This window comes from Malus sylvestris, chromosome 1 (genome assembly GCF_916048215.2).
Source record: "Malus sylvestris chromosome 1, drMalSylv7.2, whole genome shotgun sequence".
NCBI classification, from domain to species: Eukaryota; Viridiplantae; Streptophyta; class Magnoliopsida; order Rosales; family Rosaceae; genus Malus; species Malus sylvestris.
This window is the reverse complement of record NC_062260.1, coordinates 23062855-23088089: the sequence shown is the minus strand read 5'-3', so window position 1 is coordinate 23088089 and position 25235 is coordinate 23062855. Positions and strand designations below refer to the sequence as shown.

At 39.0% G+C, this 25235-nt stretch overlaps 5 protein-coding genes, 1 non-coding gene and 1 pseudogene across 8 annotated transcripts; 2 read left to right on the top strand and 5 right to left on the bottom strand.

Moving 5' to 3' along the window:
- Positions 1–1092: 1092 nt before the first annotated feature.
- On the bottom strand, positions 1093–3617 carry LOC126622042 (transcription factor DIVARICATA-like). The gene is made up of 2 exons (XM_050290692.1): positions 2501–3617; positions 1093–1900 (listed from the first exon to the last, which is right to left on the bottom strand). Exons 1-2 carry the CDS (start codon positions 2866–2868, stop codon positions 1417–1419), a joined length of 852 nt encoding a protein of 283 aa, XP_050146649.1. The 5' UTR covers positions 2869–3617; the 3' UTR covers positions 1093–1416.
- Positions 3618–5952: 2335 nt separating this feature from the next.
- On the top strand, positions 5953–6025 carry TRNAR-CCU (transfer RNA arginine (anticodon CCU)). The gene has a single exon. It is a non-coding gene; the product is annotated as a tRNA-Arg (tRNA).
- Positions 6026–6376: 351 nt separating this feature from the next.
- On the bottom strand, positions 6377–8137 carry LOC126614756 (laccase-22-like; annotated as a pseudogene).
- Positions 8138–8485: 348 nt separating this feature from the next.
- LOC126622058 (uncharacterized) lies at positions 8486–9602 on the bottom strand. Its single transcript, XM_050290712.1, has 2 exons — positions 9231–9602; positions 8486–9030 (listed from the first exon to the last, which is right to left on the bottom strand). Exons 1-2 carry the CDS (start codon positions 9231–9233, stop codon positions 8542–8544), a joined length of 492 nt encoding a protein of 163 aa, XP_050146669.1. The 5' UTR covers positions 9234–9602; the 3' UTR covers positions 8486–8541.
- Positions 9603–9755: 153 nt separating this feature from the next.
- On the bottom strand, positions 9756–17106 carry LOC126622012 (sedoheptulose-1,7-bisphosphatase, chloroplastic-like). Its single transcript, XM_050290661.1, has 8 exons — positions 16939–17106; positions 16726–16845; positions 16344–16529; positions 11051–11132; positions 10709–10930; positions 10476–10576; positions 10308–10379; positions 9756–10202 (listed from the first exon to the last, which is right to left on the bottom strand). The coding sequence occupies exons 1-8, from the start codon at positions 17047–17049 to the stop codon at positions 9924–9926; spliced, it is 1173 nt and encodes a 390-aa protein (XP_050146618.1). The 5' UTR covers positions 17050–17106; the 3' UTR covers positions 9756–9923.
- Positions 17107–19574: 2468 nt separating this feature from the next.
- LOC126622032 (uncharacterized protein At2g39920-like) lies at positions 19575–21971 on the top strand. 2 transcript variants are annotated; one of them, XM_050290685.1, is made up of 6 exons: positions 19575–19709; positions 19996–20075; positions 20222–20368; positions 20657–21089; positions 21173–21373; positions 21472–21971. In XM_050290685.1, exons 3-6 carry the CDS (start codon positions 20302–20304, stop codon positions 21701–21703), a joined length of 933 nt encoding a protein of 310 aa, XP_050146642.1. In that variant the 5' UTR covers positions 19575–19709; positions 19996–20075; positions 20222–20301; the 3' UTR covers positions 21704–21971. The 2 variants fall into 2 exon arrangements, with proteins under 2 accessions (XP_050146642.1, XP_050146641.1); XM_050290684.1 differs by having other exon boundaries at positions 20215–20368.
- A 57-nt stretch (positions 21972–22028) lies between these two features.
- LOC126621981 (L10-interacting MYB domain-containing protein-like) lies at positions 22029–24743 on the bottom strand. Of its 2 annotated transcripts, XM_050290615.1 has the most exons (4): positions 24390–24743; positions 23331–23669; positions 22630–23226; positions 22029–22526 (listed from the first exon to the last, which is right to left on the bottom strand). In XM_050290615.1, exons 2-4 carry the CDS (start codon positions 23646–23648, stop codon positions 22089–22091), a joined length of 1353 nt encoding a protein of 450 aa, XP_050146572.1. In that variant the 5' UTR covers positions 23649–23669; positions 24390–24743; the 3' UTR covers positions 22029–22088. The 2 variants fall into 2 exon arrangements, with proteins under 2 accessions (XP_050146572.1, XP_050146578.1); XM_050290621.1 differs by lacking the exon at positions 24390–24743 and having other exon boundaries at positions 23331–24379.
- Between the last annotated feature and the right edge of the window lie 492 nt (positions 24744–25235).

Sequence of the window (25235 nt, the reverse complement as noted above, 5' to 3'; positions counted from 1 at the left end):
TAATCAAATTTAGCAGTGAATCCACATTGATACACAAGTACAACATGGCCAACCACTTACAAACTAACAAATTATTATAACACAACGAAGTAAAATGTTAAGAGTTTTGAAATCAAACGAAATAATTATTAAACGAATCATTACACTCGACAAAGAGCAAAGCATAATGCTTGGCTAGACCTAAACAAATGGCGCAATGATGACGCAAAAAGTGTAGCCACCATCAACAATGGCATTGGCTCCAACAGCAAAAACATATCAAAGCAAGGGGCCAAGTTGCCGAATGTCAAAATTGCATATTGGCATTTCTTACGTGGAAGATCCTGCATCCTACGATGGATTGACGCAGATGGATGCTTATCGAGTGGAATGCAAACTCAGCATCTTAGTGGTGGTCCGGTGGAGGGTAAGTCGTTTTTGTATAAAGCAAAACAATTGGCGGAAAGTAAATTTTTTTATGGGAAGAAAAGGTAAAGCAATACGTTAGATACTGTGGAATTTTCAAAAGAGTGCAGAGTGAGTCAGCAGCCACATCGGCCAATGACATGTCTGCTTTTCCCTAGTGGTTGCAAGATCATTCCACGTGTGATGCAGCCAAAGATTTATCTGAGATCAACCTCAGCCATCCCAAGTGCAAATCCAGGAGGAAATTCGGTCAAGTTGTCCTACCATGTCATTTTGTAAGGCATTTGTCACGAGAATATGAGATTCTTCAAGTTTTTTGAAAGCCAAATCTTCGCTGATAGCACTTAATTTGATATATACCTTAATTACACAGTTTTATTGAAGTTTTCAAGTGTAATGCCACCGCGCATTATGAAACAATAGGAAAAATAAAAAAGGTAAATTCTTACGAGTAGATATTTGTAACTTTATTCTTTGTCTATATGATTGATTTGGAGATGTAAAGTTCCGGATTCTGTCTCTCAAATCATGCAAATATTCAATCTGTATCCACATGAAGACCAAAGAAGGATTATAAAGCAAAGAAAATATATAAAAGGTAAGATCATGCGCATGCCTGAAATATGCCTATAATATATCATACATACATGCATACATATGCATATATTATATACGGGATTTCTACGGTACGGCATAAATCTTGCTGGATAGTTACGGGATGTATACATGTCTATTTTACAACTCAAATGTTCAAAAACATCCGGGGCCGGTATGTAAATTCCTGAAGGGAAAGAGCAATTTACCATTCAATCCCATTCACATTTCAGACATTACACTTTGTGGCCTACTCGAGTTTTACCATCCTGCAATGTTCAAGAACTACGTACGAAATTGAAAACCTTATTAACTAATCAATCCAACACGAACACGATAAAAAGACGAACACAGAAATTCTGAAGAAAATCATTTACTTGGATTTTCAATCCATGAAGACAACAAACAGGCCTGTTTTTATCCATGAATCTGATGTCTTGCGGACCGCATTAGATACAGCGAATTTTGAGGAGTGGCATGAGCAGCATAATGAGCGCGACTATATAGTTTCTGCAGCTGCATCTTGATTCCATCTGCATCTACGTCATACGGAGATGGATCAAAGAGATTGCCATGGGTAGACTCGAAACCCATGGCAGCTCCTTCATCATCAGCCGCATTCCAGTCAAGTAGCTCGTTCAGCGATTCAGTGGACTTCTGCTCCGGCAGAAACTGGTCTGAAGGAGGCCTGTTAGTTTCTGACTGAGCATCGCTTGTGAGGTTGACAGTAGTTATGTCATGGATGCTTGGCCTCCTTTTATCTTTCCCTCCTGAATGCTGCCTCATGAAGTATTTCTGAGCATGGCTTGCTACTTGTGTGGGAGTTTTAGTGACCACGTAATTCCGGGAGATGTTTCTCCAGTCCCCTTTCCCGTACTTTAGAAGTCCCATCAGAAATCGCCTACGATTCATACCAGCAATTTGTGCCAAAAAATATACCAAGAAAACACAGAGAAATCAAACTGTATTCTAGACAATTGCGATTTGACTAACATATTTATTCACCACCATACTTCGAGGAGAATCAAGAGTCATAATTAAGGCCGAGGAAAGTAGAAGGTAAAACTAGCAGTGCGGAAATCACTCCGCTACATCAAAATCAAGTTGGATTTGAAGATTTAAATAGATGACTGCTTTTGAACTATATCTAGAACATGAAGCTAGAGTGGTTCATAACAAACTAGTTGCAGACTACACCATGCTTTAGGTCAGTTGGCTTAGATAGTATATTAACCGTCCATTGCACCCCTTGGAGATCCTCTTCCGGTTTATTAGAGTAAGCTTAGAATATCGTTTTGTCATAAAAACTACTTCGAAAAATAAAGAAAACGAAAGTTTAATCCACATATTTTCCTCTATTTTCATAGAAAATGAAATAATCATTTCAAATAGGTCTTGCACGTTAATGCTACGTTGCATGTAAGAATTCTCCATTTACTTGAATTTAGAACTAGCACAAAAATTAAAGGCAATTGTAAAAAAAAAATGGATGGAGATAAACCTGTGTTCTTCTTGTGTCCATGGAATTCCCTTTCTCCTTTCCTGTTCAGAACCCCTCGCCGCCGCCAGCGGCCTCTTTCGATTAGCATCGAAATCCCGATCATCCCCCAACTCCAATCTGAAGTAAGCCTGAGGGTACCCCGGAGGAATGGGAAACCTCCCGGATTCTATTTCACAAACATCTTCCTCCAGCTCCTGGTACTGCTTGATCACGTCGATCACCGTCTTCCCCGGAATCATCTCCGCCACCCTCAGAAACCTGTCCGGGCTTTTCTCATCGAACATAGCTAGAGCACTCTCAAACATCTTGTTCTCCTCCTTAGTCCACTCCGAGCCCTGGCTCTCCTGGAAGAAATACAAGGTCTCCATGCTTTTACAAGTCGTAAAAATATGCAGGAACTGCTTCACTTATTCAGTCGGAGGCCATTGAAGTAAAGCTTAAAAAGGCATTCAATTCAGAATTTTTACTGGGAATCAAGAATCTCCTTTTTCCTTGATAACATAAACCAAAGAATCTTGGAACGAATCCACTTTTTGGGAATCGGGGAGAACCTTGGAAAACCCTGACAAAAATCTGATTTGGTTCGTTGGGTATAATCCCAGAGAGAAAGGGGAAACCCCAGATGAAATTTTGGGATTTGAACGAAATTAAGCTCAAAGGTGAGGGCTTTATAGCAATCTGAAAGCAACCCACATCGTAAAAAGTTGAAAACTTCTGAAATTTAACCAGAAAAAGACTGAAAGATGAAGGATTGAAAAGCAATAAAATCCCAGTTGAGAGAAAAGATAGATTCTAGGGGAATTACGGCTGAGAAAAGCGGGAAAAAAGATTTACTGGCTTCGTTGCTTTGAAGAGAAGGAAAAGGAAAAGATGAAAGTGTATATATAGGTGTATATATAGACTGTGGAAGGAGGGTGAGAATCAAAGAAATTGATCAGAACCACTTCAGCAATTGTTGCATTCTGTGATGTCTGTGTGAGTGTACGATGTATCAGTTGAGAGAGATGTGATGCGTGACACACGGCGCGGTGGGATTGGACTGTGGGGAGTCAGAGAGGTTTGGATTTCTCTTCTCCTTTTTTGCCGGGGGCTAAAATTCGGATGTTTATCTTTCTGCTGAGTGAGTCGTTAAAGTTTTTAAAAAATGGGGGATTCTGTTGTGTTCTGTGGCTTTTGTGTAATGGGATTGAGAAACATGGCATTTTTCAAGTATTATTCATTAATTTATATTTTTGTTAAATTAGGTACGGATGGATATCGTTCGGATTTCGTGTTGGATTAATTTTACTTTTAAAAATCGTCACCAAACCAATTACAGTAAAACAGTTTAATTGAATTTGATTACAGCAAGAATCACTAATTTTGATTAGTGGTGGACACGGTTCAATTCAAAGAAGTTTTGAGTGAAAGTGAAACCGAAATCAAAACCAAAACTTTTTGCAAATATGTTTGTGATGAAACCAAAATCTATGAGTTTTCCAAAAAAAAAAGAGGGTAAATAGCCAAAATGGTCCCTGAGATTTACATAATCATCACTTTGGTCCCTAACATTTCAAATCAATCAAAGTGATCCCTGAGATTGTCCACCATCCATCATTTTGGTCATTCCGTTAAAAACTCCGTTAAGTGTCCCAGAGCTCTTGGCCGGAAGTTTGGGCAATTTTCAAAGCTTCGTAACTCAATCGTTTCTTAACCAAATTCGACCCATAATATATCAAAATGAAGATAGGAAAGTATAGAATAATATTATACCTATTTAGAAGCCCAATGGTTGCCGGATATGGCCGGAAAATAGCCTCAAAGTTGACTGGTCCGAGGGAAAACTGGAAAACTCGCAAGAAACTGGATAAACTTTAAACGTTCATAACTTCTTCAATACTCAACGAAATCAAGTGATACCTAGGAAATTCTCGTGTGAGTTTCCAGAAACAAAATCATGAGGGCGTGGTCGGGGGCCAAAGCGGACAATATCGTGCTACGGCGAAGTTGAGCCCGGGATGTGACAATTTCGTATCAAAGCCAATCTCTGGCTGGAAGTGTGCCGACGAGGAAGTCGGGCCCCTAAGGGGGGTGGATTATAACATCTCACATCGCCCATGGGTGTGGATCATGTAAGCCTTATATACATATTCCCGTCTCTACCTAGCACGAGGTCTTTTGGGAGTTCACTAGCTTCAGGTTCCATCGAAACTCCGAAGTTAAGCGAGTTCGCGTGAGAGCAATCCCATAATGGGTGACCCATTGAGAAGTTCTCGTGTGAATTCCCAGAAACAAAACCGTGAAAGCGTGGTTGGGGTCCAAAGGGAACAATATCATGCTACGGCGAAGTTGAGCCCGGGATGTGGTGGGGACCCAGGCCGGGATGTGACATAATCAATTAAAATCTGACATCTAAAAAATCGAACCATCATATGCAGTCCGATTTGATTCGTATTTCCCTTTTAGTTTTCAATTTCAAGTGTCCACCCCTAATTTTTATGGTTTTCTTTTGGTTGAATCTTATTTCTTTTACATTTTTCAACTTCATCAGCTTAATTATGACAAAATATTTTGTGACTGCTACATATATTTTATTTTCTTGCACATAAATTTCAAAGCTCAATAACTATTATAGTTACAACTAAATCAACTGCTTTAAACTCCCACTCGACATCCTTTTTTTTTCTTTTGGTAACAAAAGGTTAAGGAAGAGGGAAGGCTAAACCATTTCAGGTCATGGCATACTACGAGCTTATTTGAGGACTTACAGAGGGGTTTTAATCTTTTATTTTTGTTTTCACAAATCGCCTATCAAGAACGATTGTCGACAGCGAGACCCAAACATAGGTCTTAATATAGCAAAAATAACGAACATTACCAACTCAACCAACCCTTATTCGTAACTCCCACTCGACTTCAAAGTTGAACATACACTTTTAGTTATCAGCCTATTGTAGTACTACATGTATAAACAATATACAGATAAATATACAAGTGGATGTTCGGTCTGATACATTTACATAAGCTCAAAATTACAGTGGAATCAAACCACATAAAACCAATACGATGCAGTTTGACTTTTTTTTATGGGAACTTTAACGAAAAGTACCCGGTACTGTTCACTTTAACGAAAAACCACATTTTTACACTAAAAAGTCAATCCTGGTACTATTCACTTTACCCTTTATTTTGTCCTTATCATTAAAACTCAAAGTTTTCTAGCTCTTTTCATTAGTTTTCCTTTTTTTTTATTGGTATACCAAACAAATTAGCTACCACGGTTCCAACTTTTCATAAAAATACTATACTATTTTTATTTTTTACTATCAAATTGAATAAGTCAATAATAAACAATGGTGTGTTGGAGGACACAAATGGTTTGTCACTCTCAATTTTCAATTATTTGTTTGTTTTCCTTTGGCCAACTCACTTGGATCCATTAAATATAGCTCAACCGCAATGCCTATCAACAAGCGCCTGTAGCTCAGTGGATAGAGCGTCTGTTTCCTAAGCAGAAGGTCATAGGTTCGACCCCTATCTGGCGCGTTTATATTTTTAAGGTCATTTTTACAAAATATTACTTTTTTTTTAAGGTCATTTTACAAAATAATGCTCTTATTCTATTTTCCTCCCTATTGTTGCTTCTCAATCCAGTTCATATTCTACCCTGCACACTCTTCTCATGTGTAGAGCCTCAGTCCTCAATTTGAAAGCCGCTCGGGTCGGAAAATCCAGAAAGTTGGAAGATCAGTCGGAGGTGGCGACATGAACTCATTTGGTCCTTCGCCATTTTCCACTGTGAATGCCATCTTAAGCCCCCATGTTGTGTGAACTTCCAGGTGACAATGCAGAAACCAAATACCTACCGTTCACCAAAAACAATAAATTTCTAATAAATTACAATTCATTTGTAAAAATTGTTAGCATGCTACTTGGAATAGGAGAAACAATGAATCGGGGAAGTCCATGGAAATGTGTTGGATGGCTCTCTGGTGATATGACAGCCTTGTATCTAGCACAATCTGAAGAGTCGAATTTGTACTCCGGCCGGTATAGTCTTGTCCTGTTTGTGGTCTGAATGTTCACCGGAGATATGCCAGTGTAATTGAAAGGATTTGGAGGGTTTGCCGGAAAATTGAGTGTAGACTCCCTTTATGTTGTAGTAATACGCTTGAAGAAGGGAGACATCATAAAGCTAACATCGTTCATGGCAGCTACTAGTTTGCTCCCATTGACACAGGTAGCACATGGATTTACACCAACAGAAGTGAAAAAAGCGAATATTCTATGGTTAATGGGACGTTGGCAGGAGAGGCTGCTATGAAGGACTTGCCAATGCCCTGGTTTGCTGTTAGAGTTGCATTTGTGATTTGGCCTGGACTCATGAATATTGTGTCAGTTTGGAACGGCTTAGTGTAGGAGGCATCGACTTCTACAACTGTTAGGTTGTGCCCGGCTACCTTGAAGAACAAGTCATCATTCAGCGGGGCGTTCACGATTCGTAGCAAGTAGATCTTGCCACTTTCAACATGTAAAGTGTAGCCCCCCATTTCAGTACCCTGAGAAGAGCAACCAGGAAAAGGTCCGGCATGGCCACTGATGGTGTGTGCATCCGAGACATTTGGTGGCAGGCCAGACTATATAGATTGATTGACCACAGCTTCAACATCTGATTTCCACCATTTAGCTGCAATCAGTAGACCTTGTTTGGCCGCTCGGCCTAGACTTGACTATGTCAATAAAATTGGACCAATTTCCTTGCCACTATATTGTGAGCTAGTGAATGTTGAGACTAGACATATTAAATTGGACAATAGTGCAACATATTGCGACCGGAACCGCCTCAACTTACCCGTGATGATAAATTTTCCTCACAGGTGTGTGAAAGGGGTAAGGAGTGCCTCTCTTAGGCAATATGACCATATCATCGTGTAGAGCGGCCCTTAGCCAAGAGTCGTGTGCATGCCAAAGAAGTGTGCCTCTTCGGCCTGTAAGTGTGAAATTGTAGATATAGTTTTGGCCAGGTTTTGTGGGGCCATTGTGTGATATATGCTGGCCCTTCTGGCCAACCTGTTCCAAGTTGCTTCACCCCATGCCTTCCATTACCAAAATTATATGATTAATTTATTAGGATTTCATCAACTTTTAAGATGACAATGTAATTCAGTTAAAAAATGACAAACATTTAAAAAAAAAAAGTAAAATCAGTCATTAAATTTGGATGTATATCATCTTTTAGTTAAATTGTTTTGTCACTCAGTATTGTCACGTGACAGGAACAGTCTCGCATAAAAATTTCTCGTATATTTGTGGGAATAGAATAGTTCTCACCAGTGGATTGTGACACTGTGATTCACATGGTTGGTGACCTTTACAATTACGGTATATCTTCCCTTGCATATAGAGCTGGTCCGGGGAACTTCCCATTCACGGTGACGATGGGCTTCGAAGAACAAAGATTTGTTGTGCTCTTGAAGACCACCTGCATATATAATCCAGCCGTTAATGTTACACTAGCTAGTATTGAAACATCAATACATGCGAGCTTAATTTGAAACAAGACACTGAACTTATAGTGTCGAATCAAGGACTCGACAAATGCCAGATACAAGAAGGCACCAACAACATTGTTCGAAACGGAAGCCCGAAGAACTCCATGTTTGTCAGGGAGCTCTCTTATGTGTGTGAATTGCATGTTACACAATTGGACTGTACAGGTAGTTAAATCAAGAACAATATTGGTGTTTGATCAATTAGTAGGTAGCTGCTAGACCGCCTCAACCTTGAAACCATAACAATTTCAGTTCAATATAGCATAGGTGTACCAAAAGGAATAGAAAAAAAAAACAGAAAGTTGAGTTTTATTTTTTATTTAAAGGTCGTACCCAGTGCACAAGGCTCCCGCTTTACGCAGGGTCTGGGAGAGGTGAATGTCGGCTAGCCTTACCCCCATTTATGGAGAGGCTGCTCCCAAGTCTCGAACCCGAGACCTACCGCTCATGGGCGAAGGCGAGTTTTATTTTTTATTTACTTAAACAAAAACATGTACAATAACATTCTACTCAAACTTTCTTGGATGCTGCTTCTAAAGCAGCTTCAATCCTATTAATGCAAGACTTATACAGAAACCCTAGATAATCTACAGTGCTGTCCTCACGTGCACCTTCAACGGGGTTGACCTCAAATGACCAGTCAACTAGGGTTGACTCATCCCCATAATCTACAAGCTTCAGTGAATTTACAGACCCATCCAACCCTACGTTGCTTGCTTCCAGTTTGTACGCATAACTATGTTGTGATGAGTCCATGGACACCAACTTCTCTTTGATCCATGACCTGTCTCCATCGTCTTGAGGGAACATGAAGCCCGAGACTAACCGAACATATCCTGGAACGCCTTCCTCTCCAGCTAGATCAGTGCAGCGCTCAACCATCGGCATCCATTCGGCTAGTCTTTTGGTTTGAGAAACCATGCTCCACACTTTGTCTATAGGAGCTTCAACAATGCCCCCCACTGATCCGCGCCATTTCGCAGTTCTGGCCTCAGATGCCTGAAGAAAAAAATCCGGAATTTTGAGTTCTATGATTTCACCAATAACTTTAGCAAATTCAAAATCAAATTTTCATAAGTTAGTACCTCAAGAAATTAAGTGTGAAAAGAGAAAATTGTAGCTATATTATGATTTGAGAGATTAAAATAGCGTCGTTTTCATATACGGATAAAATTGAAAAGGGAATGTAGTAATCATACCATGCTTTTCTGTGTGTTTCCTGACAGACAACTTGGTTGTAGGAACAGTATTTCCAATGAAAGCAGAGCTGTTCATGAAGGAATATGTCATGAAACAATATATGGTCTTGGAATGTATACCTTTGGAAGACAAAAAGGGTTGGATCTTATTAGGGGATACTTCAAGGCATAACTTAGGAATTTACAAAATTTTGGATTACTACAGTCATTAGAATTTATTTTTTTATTGTTTTTTCGAGGGTTCAATTTCTTGTCCGTATAAATGCCATATCATTGAATAAAAAAATAAACACACTCACTCTAATATCATATTAGAATGTGAACATCCAACTTAAAATCAATCTGATTGCTATTATTGAAGGCTTTACTTTGCGAATATGTGACTCTCGACATGATGTGGACTATGTAACTGTCTTGTGTTCAAACTAAAACATTCGTCGAAGCCTGCAAATTTGACCAACAACTTAATCATCATGCTAATCACATGTAAACATTGCTACTTTAGATAATTTGAAAGCCTTTCAATGCTTTGTAAACACGCACCAAGTTGCTATATATATAGTATGGTGAATAAGGTGCACAACTGCACATATACCTAATACAAACTATAACGATATACTAAATTAAACTTGGATCCATTTCCACCACCTTTGGAAAATTTGTGCACCATTATACGAGAAAGGAATGCATGGCTTAAGCTGCAGCTCCAACAGGCACACCTTTGAGCCTGGATGATCCGTATAAAGTTTCTTCGAATCGGATTATCTCATTTTTTGATCCATAAGCAACCTGAGTTCTATCGTCAAGGTTAACAACGACCTTGTCTAGCACAGACTGCTGACCATCACTACTATAACCTCCAGCATTCTCAATCAACAACCCTAATGGAGCTACCTCAAATAACAGCCTCAGCTTGGCTTTCGTAGTTGGAGATATCACGTTTGTGAAAACCCCCTTCTCTTTCACAATTATCTGCACACAAAGAAACCATAAATTGGTGAACCTTTTAAGAGTGCTAATTGCCAAACACAAATGAGCAGTTATCTGTTTGTTTGATTAAGAGGAAGTCGAGAAGACCTGATTGACATCTGGCACCATTCCTCCGGTGTATCTCAACGTGTACTTCTCTTTTACGTAGTAGCTGATCAACTGTTGATAAACAAAAAAAAAAATTGACAAAAATTTGATGAATCTGCTTCACTACTGATTAGTAGTGCAGTAATGAAATAATATTGCTCTTTAAACCTTGTCATAGTCTGGATTGTCAAATGTGGCTCTCAAATTCCCGGGCGAAAACATTTTTCCTTCACCAATCTCTGTTGTCTCTTTGACATGTTGCCACTTTCCTGACCAAGACATTCACGTGAGATATCGATTTACAGCCAACAGGATTGAGCACCTCATACTTTTGATGAACATTTATTTCTTTTTTGGGAACATGGGAGGTTTAAATAATTAAATTATTGTTACAATGATACCTTCATCAAGAAGAAGAAACTCGTGGGTTCCGGGGAAGCCCTTGATAGCAAGAACATATGTAGTTCTAGGACCATAAATCCCCATGGCTGCAGCAACTTGGTCTCTTCCTGTTACCCCAGTTAACTTATCCCCTGGCCACACACCAAAGATTGTCCCTACTGTGAAGTTTGTGTCGACTATGCTGGAGCCATCAAGCGGATCAAAAGCAACACTAAATCCACCTGCTCGTATTGCAAATTCGATAATTAGGCTAAACCCTTTTGATCATCTCATCCTCCGTTACAAGAAAAAAAAAATTTTAAGATCAGAGATCAATTCATTATAAGATAGGACTTGCTGACCTTCAACTGGGCCTCCCATGTCTTGGAGTTCCGGAACCTCTTCAGAGCAAGCGTATTTGCAGACGTGCGAGTAACTTAAGGCCTAAGGCACCAAATGTAACAGGCATTAATTTTATTGCTGATCCTGAAAGTATACAAATCCTATATTCTGATGCATTTGTGGAAGAATGACTTTCAAATTTCATCAGAACAATACAAGCAGAACTATTGAAACCGGTTTGTATGGATGGGTTATAGGCTAAAGTGATGGTCTTAACCCTACTTTCATCACTTTCCATAGCTTGTCATTCACCTTACCTTCCTTTTGTCAACCTTTCTTAGTTGCTTGTAAAAGCTTCTTTACTTGTAATTTGGTTTTTGCTTTTCCACTTGTTATGGCAGATTTTAGGGATTGTGTTTTTGCTTTTCCACTTGTTATGGGAGATTTTAGGGATTATGTTTGTGTAGTTATCCTACAATCTATTGTAGCTTTCTTTTGGCTCTCTATAAGAGTTGCCTTCACTCTCTTGTAATCTTCATAATGAAATATACAACAAATATTGAAACCAAAACTCAACATAGTATCATAGCAGGAACCATAGGGTCCTGACTCTGTTCATATTTTTTTTACTTCTTCATTTGCTCATCATCGATAGAGATGGCAAAAGAAAATGTGTCTAGTGCCGACAGTGCCTCATCCTCCTCCCCAAACTTAACCCAAGGGGGTGAGAACAATCCAAATCAACGACTATGCTCAGTGCTACTGAACAAGTTCAACTACCTTCCTTGGTCAAGAGTTGTGTCATTTGCTCTAGGAGGAAGATCGAAGTTAGGGTTTATTAATGGAAGCTCTGAGCCCCCAGAATCCACTTCACCAACCTACGATGCATGGCATGCTATTGATCAGCTGGTCATGTCCTGGATACTTAACTTCATGGAGCCAAAATTGTCTGAGCTTTTCAGTTACTTAGAGTTTTCCCTTCTCCTATGGAAGTCTGTCAAAGACATGTATGGCAGCCAAAACAACTCAGTTCACATCTTTCAACTGAAGAAGAGTGTGGCTAGTTTAAAGCAAGGTGATCACTCCTTTGTTCAACACCTTGGAAGTATGAAATCCATGTGGAATGAACTCGATATGTATCATCCACACACGACTGATTCCGATGTGCTACTGAAAAGAGCTGATGAAGACAAGGTGTTTCAACTCTTACCAAGCTTGGGATTATGAAGACATGCGTAGTCACTTGTTAATGACTTAAGAGCTGCCCTCCTTTACCAGTGTGTGTCATGCAATCCAGAGAGAGGAAACTCGACGAAGAGTGATGAACGTTGAGCCCAAATCCAACTCTAAGGCTAGGGTTTTCACGACAAATCACAAAGCAACTGGTGATAGGGTGCTTGGCAAGAAAGCAGACTGGAAATGTTTTTATTGCAACATGAAGGGACATTTGAGAGAAAAATGTTGGATTCTTCATCCGGAGTTAAAGCCTAAGTTTAATAGGGAAGGCAAGATGATCAAAGATGGGAAATGAGGAGTCATTCCAAAAGCATTTCATTCAGCTTGTTCCTCAACTGATGGGATGGCCAATTTCTCAATAAATCATGTGTCCTTGATCAACGAGTTTGCTGCTTTTCTTCAAAAGAAGCAAGGAAGCACTGAACCTGATGAAATGACATATGAAAACCCTACTGCAATGCTAGGGAAATTTGCTGGATTCTTGGCTGACTCGGAAAACACATCAAAATGCAATATTCCAGGTATTATCAGTGTCATTTCCACTGCTCTTAATACAAATGTTACACATGATTTTTGGATTATTGACTCTGGTGCCACTGATCATATAACTAATAAACCCTCTAGTCTCCACAATTTTCAAAGAACTATTGATCCAATTCATGTATCTGTTGCAAATGGGAAAGGGGAACCTATTCTAGGGAAAGGAAAGATTAGATTGCTAAGTGAGCATATTGATTCCACTGCTCTTTATGTACCTTCTTTTCCTTTTCAGCTCTTGTCAATATGAAAAATCACAAAAACCTTAGACTGTCTTGCCATATTTTCCCCTCACAATGTTGTGTTTCAGGACCGAGTTACTCAGAAGAAGATTGGTGAAGGATTCTTCTTGAATGGACTCTACTATCTCTCAAATGAGTTCAATTTTGTCAAAAAAACTCAATATCAACTTAAGTCAAGTTCAAGAACACCAACTCTGGCATCAACGCCTTGTCCATCCCTCAGAACATGTGATGACCAAGTTGTTTCCCTTTTTTTGTAAAAACACACTGGAGTGTGAAACTTGTCAAATGTCAAAAGCCACTAGACTTCCTTTTGTTTCCTCTAATTCTAGAACTAGTAAACTTTTTGAGCTTGTTCACTCAGATATTTGGGGTCCTTCTCGTATAGAATTCTTTGTAGAATTCTTTGATGGGTATAGATATTATGTTACATTTATTGATGACTATTCTAGAGTAACATGGTTGTATCTTTTAAAACTTAAAAGTGATTTGTTTGATGTTTTTAAGGACTTTCACAACCTAATCACCAATCAATTTTCATCTAAGTTATATATGTTAAGATCAGATAATGGTACCGAGTACACTTCCAATAACATGAGTAATTACTTGAGCAATCATGACATTTTGCATCAAACTAGTTGTGTTGGTACACCACAACAAAATGGTGTGACAGAAAGAAAGAATCGAGACTTATTGGAGAAGACTCGATCACTTATGATCCAAATGAATGTTCCTAAGAAATTTTGGTCTCAAGCCCTACTCACTGCCACGTACATCATTAATAGACTGCCAACTCGGGTGTTGAATACTAAATCTCTTTTTGAAGTCATGAAGGGCAGGCCTATAAACTTGTCTCACCTTAGGACCTTTGGTTGTACTTGTTATGTGCACATTCAAGCTCTCCATCGTGACAAACTAGACCCTCAAGCTGTCAAATGTGTGTTTATGGGATAAGCCAGTTCTCAAAAGGGTTACAAAGTGTACAACCTTAACATGGGGAAGCTGGCAGTCTCTAGATATGTGCGATTTGATGAATATTCACCTTATTTCCACAAAGGGTTGGAGACTAATGCTAATATGGAAGATCTTATGGACCTATTTCCACTACCTATTCCAGCAGAATTCATGAAGTCACTCATGCTCATATCAACACTGATAATTCTCAACACACTGAGAGTGTAATTGATGCAGTGCCAAGCACTTCTGGACCATCAGAAGCTCAACCAAATCAGCAAGCTATAAGTGCACCAAGAAGAAATCCTACACAAGATAGACATCCACCAGTGACGTTACAAGAGTATGTTACTTACACTTTCGAACCAAGGAATTTTCATGAAGCCACATGCATGCCTGAGTGGCAAGATGCTATGACTAAAAAGCTTCAAGCTTTGAATGACAACCAGACATGGAGTGTGGTGGATCTTCCAAATGGAAAGAAAGTCGTGGGAAATAGGTGGATATATAAGGCCAAATTCAACTCCAATGGAAGCATTGAAAGACACAAGGCACGGTTAGTAGCTAAAGGCTTTACTCAAGGCTTTACTCAAACCTATGGCATTGACTATAAAGAGACCTTTGCTCATATTGCCAAAATGAACACAGTGGGGGTATTGTTGTCTGTGGTAGTCAATAATGCATGGCCCTTATTCCAAATGGATGTGAAGAATGCATTTCTTTATGGGGATCTTGAAGAATAAGTGTACATGAAGTTGCCTCCTGGTCATCCAAGAGAAAATGAACCCAACAAGGTTTGCAAACTTCACAAAGCCATACATGGTCTCAAACAGTCCCCTCGAGTTTGGTATTCGAAGCTTAGTTCAGTCCTTGAAGCCGCAGGGTTCAAAATGAGTCATGTTAACTCTTTTTTGTTTGTTCGAAGTGGTATTGCTGGCAAATTGGTTGTGCTTATATATGTTGACGACCTAATTATTACAGGTGACAATATAAGTGAAATCAAGATGCTTAAGCAATCACTTCACCAAAAAAATTTCATTAAAGACTTGGGGCCCTTGAAATACTTTCTTGGAATTGAGGTGGCTACCTCTTCAAAGGGATTGTTCTTGAATCAAAGAAAGTATGTTCTCGATCTTCTAGATGAAGCTAATATGATAGAACATAAACCAGCTCGGACACCCCTAGCTAGCAAACTTCAGTGGCATGAAAAAGGTGAACCTTTCTCGGACCGTAGTGTTTATCAGCGAATGGTTGGGAAACTTATTTATCTCACCATTACTAGGCCTGATATCTCATATTTAGTTAGCCTAGCCAGTCAGTTCATGCACTTTCCTACTCTAGTTCATTGGGAAATCGTCAAGAGAATACTTCGATATCTCAAAGGCTTAGTAGGAAGGGGGATAATTATGAAGAACAATGGATCAAATCACATCTTGGCCTACACAGATGCTGACTGGGCTGGAAATGCCCTTGATTGAAAATCCACAACAGGTTTTTGCACATTTGTTGGAGGGAACCTTGTCACTTGGAAGAGCAAGAAACAAACTGTTATTGCTCGATCTAGTGCCGAAGCTGAGTATAGGGCTATGGCAGTAACAACCTGTGAACTCATATGGTTGAAAGGTCTTCTTTCCGAGCTCGGATTCACAAGCATGGCACTTATGTCCTTGTATTGTAATAACCAAGCTACCATGCACATTGCCTCCAATCCAGTATTCCATGAAATGACCAAACATATTGAAGTTGACTGCCATTATATTCGTGCTCAAGCTCAATCCAAGGTGATAGACACCATGTTCACACACAGCAACGATCAACTTGCTGATTTATTCACAAAAGCACTAGACTCTACTCAGTTTCAGCGTTTGTTGTGCAAGCTTGGATCAATCAATCCCCTTGATCCAGCTTGAGAGGGTGTATTGAAACCAATTTATATGGATGGGTTATAGGCTAAAGTGATGGTCTTAACCCTATTTTCATCACTTTTCATAGCTTGTCATTCACCTTACCTTCCTTTTGTCAACCTTTCACTTTTCATAGCTTGTCATTCACCTTACCTTCCTTTTGTCAACCTTTCTTAGTTGCTTGTAAAAGTTTCTTTACTTGTAATTTGGTTTTTGTTTTTCCACTTGTTAGGGCAGATTTTAGGGATTGTGTTTTTGCTTTTCCACTTGTTAGGGGAGATTTTAGGGATTGTGTTTTTGTAGTTATCCTACAATCTATTGTAGCTTTCTTTTGGCTCTCTAAAATAGTTGTCTTCACTCTCTTGTAATCTTCATAATGAAATATACAACAAATATTGAAACCAAAACTCAACAAGAACCGAAACTTATCTTTTCCTTACCTCGAACAAAAGCTTGTCAGCAAGCATATCCACGGCGAGCTGCTCATCTCCGAAAGAATTAACGCAGGCTGTTCCTCCACAAGAAGCTGTTCTGACCTTGAAGGATATAGTCCTCAATGCTTCTCCCATGCTTAACAGCAACCTGATCAGTCCCTTATCCGGGGTTGCCTTTGCAAGAAACTCCTCCTACAGTGGCAATAAATATTTTCGCACAATTTACATTTTCAATATTGCTTAGACAAACTTTCATTTTGCAAGAAACTCCTCCTACAGTGGCAATAAATATTTTCGCACAATTTACATTTTCAATGTTGCTTAGACAAACTTTCATTTTCCAAACTATTGTTACGTTGAACAAAAGTTGTTCTTTTGTGTAACTCACCAGGCTATCGCCGATCTCACACTTGGTCACATGGGAGGACTGTTTTGTTGTAGAAAACTTGAGCGATGATCGTGGCACTTGTCGTAGTGATTCTCCGAAGAGGGAGCTTGATTTTAGGCCCTGCAGTCACAAGGAAGCTCCAATTACACCATGTGATGATGCCTTAAGTTTTATGTGATGACACATGCATAAATGAAATGAAATGCTAATAACCTTGGAGCTGAAAGATGGAGCCACAACTGAAGTGGAATGCTGGTGAGTCGAAATGCCGGCAGCCGGCAGGAGCGCCCTGGCGGATGAGCAGCAAGCTATGGTGGCCTCCATGCTTTTGGAAAATACTACTCCAGAGATTGATATTCTGATCAATAATTTTCGGTAGTATACTTTGTCTTGTTGGGGGATACCAGATAAGGCGGGAAATGGTGTTTCGACACGTGGAGGCCGACGAGTAGATGTGCTGACAAAGTGTTCTGTGGCTCTGCTATCTGCCCTGCTCCTCCCAAGAGATATGGTAACCCACTGTTTGTAAGTTTGTGTGTGCCCAACCGCCTTTGGTTCTGCTTACGTATTATTCCCATTCGTTTGTATTGTCCAAAGGATCTTTAGGCCTCAATTGGTATTGACGATTGAATGTAACGGATAGTCCTCGAAATTAGGTATTTTTGAAAGTAAAGGAGAACAATGTCTCATTTAAAATGGATTAGAAGACGATTAGATATGAAGAAAATTTATTTGTGCGAAACCTTTCATTTTGGGAGAATTGATATGGATAATTTCTATTTTTCACAAACGATAGGATAAACCTATACTATTTTCATCTAAATTACGAGTGGAAATGAACACGTTTGGATGCAAGAGCGAAGACTCTTAACCACGTAAGCTACAAACCACTTGCAAATGGATAACTTTTCTTCTTGAGTTATCTATCTCCTACCTTCAAGTTTGTCATAGAATTTTCATTTCTTTTTTTTTTCTTTTTTTTTCTTTTTTTTGGAAACCTCGACGGTACGAGGATAATTTTATTGATAACGAAAAAAAAAGTTACACCTAGATAGGGGGGACATAAACCTTACCCCTAAAAAAACAGAGACAATAAAAAGGAATACACAAAAAAGAAGGGAGGACATAAACCTTACCCTTCTAGAAACAAAAAACGAGAAATATACAAAGAAAAGAGGGAAGGGGGGGACATGAAACCTAACCCCTCTAAAACCAAACCTAAAGGTCTAAACCTGCAAAACAAGTCAAACAACCCCGTAAAGTTAGGGGAAAAAAAAATGAGACAAACCTGGATGCTGACATGCACATTAATTTGATAAGCGGTAACTAAGCAAGCTAACATAGTCTGAAAACAGGGCAGCACGAACCGCCATCGGAGGAGAATCATGCCAAATTAAAGATGGAGAAGACAATCCCATGTTAGCAAAATTGTCCGCAACAAGAATTTTCATTTCTTCTTTCATCATTCCTTGAAAATAGTTATTTATCAATTCCAATTCAATCATCTATACTAAATTTAGGTGGGTGATCATGAAGTACGCATTGAAGTTCTCTTTAATTGATGAGTTTAAAGTGTACTTAGTGCTAAATCTTTTATATTTAACCAAATTTACATACAGATAATTGAAAAAAAAATGGTGTTCTTGAGGACGATTTGGAGAAACTAACCGAAGGAAGAAACCAATTACCTAGTAATATGTTGTAGCAGTTGAAGAACTGGCCTGTCACTTGGCCGTGAAGCAATAAAAGTGCTTCTTCAAAATTTAAGTGCTCACGGGAAAAGTGCTTATTGTGGCTGATAAGAGAATCAAACATTACATGGCTCAATTTTTTGGTGACCTATCGAATCACGACAAATGTCAAGACAAGAATATTATATATAGTTCATTCTGATCTGTATAATATAATATTGGATGATGCTCATCTGGATATGAAAATCGTGTAGGGATGGCTGGACATGTCAGACAGTTGGCATTTATACAATAATGTTTCAGAGCCAATAGCAAATGCATCTTTTTAATGATAAGTATGGAACTAAAACCATTAATTAAGATTAATTAATTTAAGAGTCGGTTTGGTAGCAAATTCTCCTTAACTGGCCCACAACCACAAAAGATTATGATTTCTCAAACCTTACCAACAAAAGTCATATATAGTAAAACACAAAATATAACTTTTCATTATTCAATTCAAGGATTTAGACTCGTCATTTAATAATATAATATTTCTTTTTATTTCTAAATAAGAAATCTTAGACTCGATTCTTACCAAAATCGAATTTAAACCACATTATTGTTATCGCATTGTGAAATTAAGCCCACCCCTTTCTTTTAGAGTAAAAAATATCATTTGTTCAAAAAAGAAAATTCAAGCATTTAGCTCAAACTCAATTTTTTCGTTTTCCTAAGAAGGAACCAGCTGGTGGTTCTTGCGCGGTAGTCCACCATTCCAGAGCCCAAGAGGACTCAAAACTCAAATTTGAATTCTAACATTTGAGTGGTGGTATATATCAAATATGAGAAGATGAGATATGGTCAACTATAATTATGTAACAAACTCACCGAGTAAAACATGAGATCTCCCACTAACAAAGTAACAAGTAAGTGGAAAATATATACGTATACGTACAATCTAGACCGTGATATTTATGGCAAAAGTGTCAATGATTAGAAAAATTACACTAATTAAATACGGTCTAATGTTATTTTTTCACTTGTAACTTATAAGTGAAAAGTTATACGATGAGTTTGAATTCGACAGCTAATTACAAAAGTGTACCTAGTAGAGTGTTTCTTTGTTTGACAAGTACGCTCTGGTTCATGGCACCTGTAAAACAGTAAAATCATAATCATAATGATTGCTAATTTTAACAAAGGAAACTTCTTCAAGTCTCTCTCTCTCCCCCATCTCCAAGAACACGACAGAGGAAGAGAGAGCTGCCTTGTCACACAATCTCTCCAATCCAATGTTTCTCTCTCTCTCTGGTATTCTATATATCTCTCTCTCCCCCTCCCTGTAGCTTCAGTTATTTAATTAAATATCATCTGATTAGGGCGGTCAACTTGTATTATCGGTTTCCTTGATTTCCCTTTGGGGCCAAAATGTAAAAATTGTGGAAAATAATATTGGATTGGTTAAATGATCTGCAAATCAGCAGATGGTCTTACTTGTCCCAACTCCCGACGCAACTCATGCTTTTTTATATATATTTATTATTGTATTTTTTCTTGAAAGTGATGTTTTGATTGGATTTGGTCTAACTGGATATAGTTGAACGGTGGATTCCGGAATATGATGAGATTCAACTGAACAATGAACAAGCTGGCTTTAAGGGGTGCATCTGAAAAACTGTAAGTATCAGATTTAGAGAATGAGGTTTCTTTTGTAAATTTAGCGTTTTTCGCGGTGTTTTCCTCGAATAATTTGAGAATCTGGGAAGTGGTTATGGTGGCTGTTGCGTTGTCATGATGTTTAATGTCACCTTTGTAGGTTGCAGGTGATCCTTCTGTGAACAGGAAGGGACCTGGAGTTGTTCTGCAGAATAATTGAGCTGGTGATTCGTCTTGGATTTTAACCATGTCTGCCTATGGACGTCATATGGAGCGCGAGTACTCCGCCCAGAGTCTTTCGGGTGGAGGTTCAGGTATGTGATAACATTCTTCAGATCGTAGGAAGCGTTTCTGCTCATAAGCGTTTTTTTACAAGTGCTTTTGTTAGCCGGTAGCCCAGTGAAATGTTGTATCTTTAGGCCTCGTTTGGTGTCTAAGATCTATAGATTTAGTACATGTTGAAGGAAGAAACGTATGACATACGAGTTATTCAATCCAACCCTAGGCACCAAACAAGCCCCGAGGCCTTCGTTCATATAATCAGAAGCATGTTGAGCTTTTAATTAATCAACTATTGATACTGTTCCATTTCGTGGACACAGAGAGGGCAAGCAGTTATGCCATGGAGACGGGGTTCTACATGTCGTCTTTTGCTACGGCAATCTTCATTGGTGCACTTGTAGCTGTTGGGGTCTTATTGATCACCTTGCTGATTGCACTGACTGTAATGCTGCAGTCTTGCGAAAGTAAGAGCCATGGAGTCGTTGAGACTCAGAAACCGAGTTTCGATTACAATCACTGCCAGATCTTCTCTCTGCATATGGAACTCAACGCCGTTGAAGCAGATCGCTTCCCTTCAATGTGCAGGGTTGTTGCCCTTCAGTACATCAAAGAAGGTCAATACGCAAGAGACTTAAATTCTACCGTGTCGATGATTCAGAATTATCTCAGCAGCATTACCCCAACGCACGATGGTCTCGACGTGGTCTTGATCGACATAGATGACATTCTTTCTTCAAATCGTAGACTGCACCGGTAATTTAATCTCCTTTTAGTCCTTGAAGCATCTGTTCTTCCATAGTTCCGGCTTTCGAGCTATCCCGTTTCCTTGTGCACAGATATGATCAGTATGGTGGTAGTGATTTTGTGGAAGAGGCAAAGCATCTGAAGCAGATGTTTCTTCTGAGATTATATATGGAACTTCATGCTGGTGGTTGGCCTTTGATTCTGCTCTCAAGAAAACCGGAGGCGGAGCGAAATTCTTCCATAGAGGATCTTATATCTGCAGGATATAGAGCTTGGTCTTCACTGATTATGAGGTATTTGTTACTATCCAAATGCCCCTTCTTTCTGTTGTCTTTTAGGTAAAATTAGTTGGAGGTTTCTGAGTTCTGATTGGTCGTTCTGTTTTCGGCAGATCGGAAGATGAATTGCATATGGAGAGCCATGACTACTTCTCCAAACGAAGGGACGCGATGCAGAGAGAAGGCTTCCGCGTTATAGCCTCCGTAAGCAGTCACATGGATGCTCTAAGAAGTCCATTTTCAGGCGAGCGGATTTTCAAGCTTCCAAACCCAATTTATTACAATTTTTCACATCAAATTGAGGACATACATACAGATGTGGGTGGGCGTCGCCGCATTGCCTAGAGCGAATGTGCTCTCCCGTATACACCCGAATTTAAATTCCTCTGCCGTTTAGACTAGTTTAAGTAGAATATCGCTTATACACACATACACCAAAAAAGTTGTTTTTCCATGTTGGCACCATTGATATTTGCATTCCATACAGATTTTCAGGAGATTTCTGATCTGAACTCTCCACAGCCATGTAAATAGCCTCAGTTCTGCTCTGTGTATTCTCTTGTAAAAAAGTTCCAGTATAATTATTGGTAATCGCTCTTCATGTGTTGCTTAAGTTTGCCTAAATATGTGCACTTACTTAATCGAGTGACGATGAAAAAAAACCCGTAAATGATGAAAGAAATCAGCTACCTTTCAATGAACAAGTGAAATCCAAGAGACAAGAAACATCCTAGAACAAAGGCGGGCTGACGGATTGCAGCCGCTGCAACCAAGCAATTCTTACACTAGGCCTTTTCAGTTGAAGAAATATTTCTCTGTACTCCCTTTTCAGGAATACATCTAAAGCAAACAAATAGAGATCACTTCCTTGTTCCACTTCCTCCATGGCATCAAGGCAGTTGATGCACTCCCCGATGCTATAAGTGGGCTTGCCTTGTGCAAAAGCAAATGTTACAGCATCCAGTTGCCCAACGTTGTTCTCCTCTTGATTCGCTATGCCTCCATCTTCTTCTATATGCAAAACGGATGTACTCAAGTTATCGTTGTACTTCCTACGCCTAGCAGGAGGCTCTGTCTCTCCGGTATCAATTGTTCCATCATATATGATTTCCAGTTTGTCGGCGCATTGAGGTTCCTTAAAGCGGAATGAAGCAGCTTCAGGGTCGGTCTGTAACAAAACAAAACCAACATGATTTAAGAACCCGAAATCATTCATAATCTTCCTAGTTTCCAACTTTGTAGAAATAGTTACTGGCAGTTGTATACCATACCTCTAAGTAATTGGCCCAATCTTCATCATTTGCTCCAAATCGTCTGGTGTTCGGATTCCAACCCATACTAGTTGTGCCAATTAGCTTACACCAGATTCTCCATTGTTCCTTGGTGACATCCCAATGATTCTTCAACTGCAACCTATCATACATAAGGCCAGTTTTTTGGTTAAATGATTCAACAATAGTCCTCCAAGCGTCCCTGGTAAAATGTGTCCCAGGTTTGTTCCCTTTCAATGTCTCTTCTAGACATAGATCAATAAATACACCGTGGGATGCAGGCGACCAAACGGCCTTTGCCTTTGAATGGGATGAGCTAGATATGCTCTGCTCACTTGCAGTTGTTAGACGGTGTTCAGACTGAGCCACGTAACTCCTTAATGGAACAGCGTTTGAAATATGCTCCTCTCCCAGCTCCACAGTCACCAAATCTTGTTCTTCTGAGTGCAGAAAGGAGTTGTCCGAGCTATTGCTTTGCTTCCTCTGAGAATCACAAGGCTCCATGTCCCCAGAATCCGTAGTGCCAACAAAAAGGATTTCCAATAGGTCAGGGCACGGGATTTCCTTATGCTGAAACTGTGCAGCTTCGGGGTTCACCTGAGACAAAGCACTCGCAATTACAAATCTGAAATCACGAAAAACCTCTATAGCATCGTTCTTCAAATGCATAACATTAGCTGCTGTAAATAAATTAGCATTACCTGTATGTAGTGAGCCCATTCTTCTGCACTAGCACCAAATTGATTGGTCGTAGGATCCCACTTCATACTACTCTCGGCGATGAGCTTAACCCAAACTTTCCATTGCTTCTTGGTGAAATCCCAATGATTCTTCATTTGCTTCTTGGTGTACCTTAAACCCGTCTGCTCGTAGAACCCTTGGATGAGATTCCTCCAACCCTCCTTAGTAAAGTGTGTACCCGGCTTATTCCCTTTGTCCACCTCTTCTAGACAAAGATCAAAGAATACTTTCCGGTGCCCCGGAGTCCAGATAGCTTTTGATCTTGTTGAGCTATACATCCTTTATCAATTCCAATTTCTCTGACATTTTTCATAGGCATGAACACGATACAATGCGAAATTTGTTACCTCAAAACAAAAAAGTTAAAACCCCAATGTATTTAACATGAAAAAAGGAAATGAAGGGTTTGTATGGAAGTGCTTTTAAAATGACTGAAAGCACTTTTGGTGAAAGTGTTTTTGGGTTTCTTATGTGCTTCTTGCATGAAGCACTTCAAGTGCTTTTCCAGGATTCACTTGCATTTTTATTAAGGATTGGTTCCAAAAGCATTTGCAGTCATTTTAAAAGCTTCCAGACGAGCTGGATAATTTGGGCAAACGTCAACACCAAAGCAGCATTGTAATTATGAAAAACCCCATTAATTTTCTTCAAATTATTTTGCAGTCCAAATAAAGAGCAACCTTTTTTGCCAAAACTACATAATTTGCAGTTGATTTATTGTTGATAACCTTAACGAGTATAAGGATTAGATTCATAATTCAAGTCTCTAACTTTATACAGTTAAATGCAAAAAATAAGCAGAAAACAAAAGTGAAAAACTCGAAATGCAATTAAAACTGAAGCAAATAAATATAAACCCATACGATGCAATTAGAGTGTTCATACAGAAAAGCTCAATTGAAGTGACAAAATTCGCATTTGAAACAACCTCCGTGAATCTACAATGCGTTGGCGATCGCATGCTAAAACAAAATATTAAAAAATTGCATCGAAATCGAAAGAGGGTACATAATTCATACCTGGGATTTAAAGAGGGCCGGAGTTCCTTCTTTGCAGTTTCACACCATACCCTTTACCCTTTACCTTCCACAAGAAGAAGACGACGACGACGACGAAAAAGCAGAAGACTCTCTCTCTCTCCCTCTCTCTCTCTCACTCTCTGAGTGTTTCTGAAACGTGAAAACGACGGCGCACAATCCGAATTTTTTTATTATTCTTTTTGGGTTTTGTAATCGGCCCAAGCAAGAACCATGGTCAAACAATTATCACAGTCGGTCCACCATGCCCATTTCTGATCCAGAAGGATCCTCGAGGGATTCTGTTTTTGGGTTTTGTAATATAATATGTACGATGGACGGACGTGGTTGGAGGATTTTCAGAAATCTTACGGTATATACAATAAGAATCCGGCGAGGATCCTCTCTCATTTCTGATATTATCATCTTCTTTGGATTTTTGGAGGTCCAATTTGTTCACCTTTTCTAATTTTTAGGGTGAAATTAGCTTTATTTTCTTGATTTGGGTTGGGTATGGATTAGGTTTAGCAATCTTGGGCACAACATATTATGCAATTCGAAATTTGTATTTATAATATATTTGACCTATTGTGCTCATTAATTTGAAACATCATTTTCGTTTTCAATTATATTGTACTAATAAAATAATAATTCTCTTCACTTTTACGAATAATCGTGTCATTATTTTTTTTTTCTTTTGCATGTTATTGGTTTTTATACATTATTTTTATAGGAAAATTAATGAAAAAAGTTTGAAAACTTTGAATTTTAACGATAAAGATAAAATAAAGGGTAAAATGATTGACTTTTTAGTGTAAAAATGTGGTTTTTCATTAAAATGAATAATAG

What these genes read in the sequence shown, in the direction of transcription:
- LOC126621981 (XM_050290615.1), bottom strand. Translation starts at nt 23,648, where the DNA reads ATGTATAGCTCAACAAGATCAAAAGCTATCTGGACTCCGGGGCACCGG. An exon ending in AATGGGCTCACTACATACAG is followed by an intron (nt 23,227 to 23,330) that starts GTAATGCTAATT and finishes GCTTTGTCTCAG; the next exon opens with GTGAACCCCGAAGCTGCACA. An exon ending in ATTGGGCCAATTACTTAGAG is followed by an intron (nt 22,527 to 22,629) that starts GTATGGTATACA and finishes GTTTTGTTACAG; the next exon opens with ACCGACCCTGAAGCTGCTTC.
- LOC126622042 (XM_050290692.1), bottom strand. Translation starts at nt 2,868, where the DNA reads ATGGAGACCTTGTATTTCTTCCAGGAGAGCCAGGGCTCGGAGTGGACT. An exon ending in TGGACACAAGAAGAACACAG is followed by an intron (nt 1,901 to 2,500) that starts GTTTATCTCCAT and finishes TATGAATCGTAG; the next exon opens with GCGATTTCTGATGGGACTTC.
- LOC126622012 (XM_050290661.1), bottom strand. Translation starts at nt 17,049, where the DNA reads ATGGAGGCCACCATAGCTTGCTGCTCATCCGCCAGGGCGCTCCTGCCG. An exon ending in CTCCATCTTTCAGCTCCAAG is followed by an intron (nt 16,846 to 16,938) that starts GTTATTAGCATT and finishes TTGTGACTGCAG; the next exon opens with GGCCTAAAATCAAGCTCCCT. An exon ending in GTGAGATCGGCGATAGCCTG is followed by an intron (nt 16,530 to 16,725) that starts GTGAGTTACACA and finishes TTGCCACTGTAG; the next exon opens with GAGGAGTTTCTTGCAAAGGC.
- LOC126622032 (XM_050290685.1), top strand. Translation starts at nt 20,302, where the DNA reads ATGTCTGCCTATGGACGTCATATGGAGCGCGAGTACTCCGCCCAGAGT. An exon ending in TCTTTCGGGTGGAGGTTCAG is followed by an intron (nt 20,369 to 20,656) that starts GTATGTGATAAC and finishes TCGTGGACACAG; the next exon opens with AGAGGGCAAGCAGTTATGCC. An exon ending in TCAAATCGTAGACTGCACCG is followed by an intron (nt 21,090 to 21,172) that starts GTAATTTAATCT and finishes CCTTGTGCACAG; the next exon opens with ATATGATCAGTATGGTGGTA.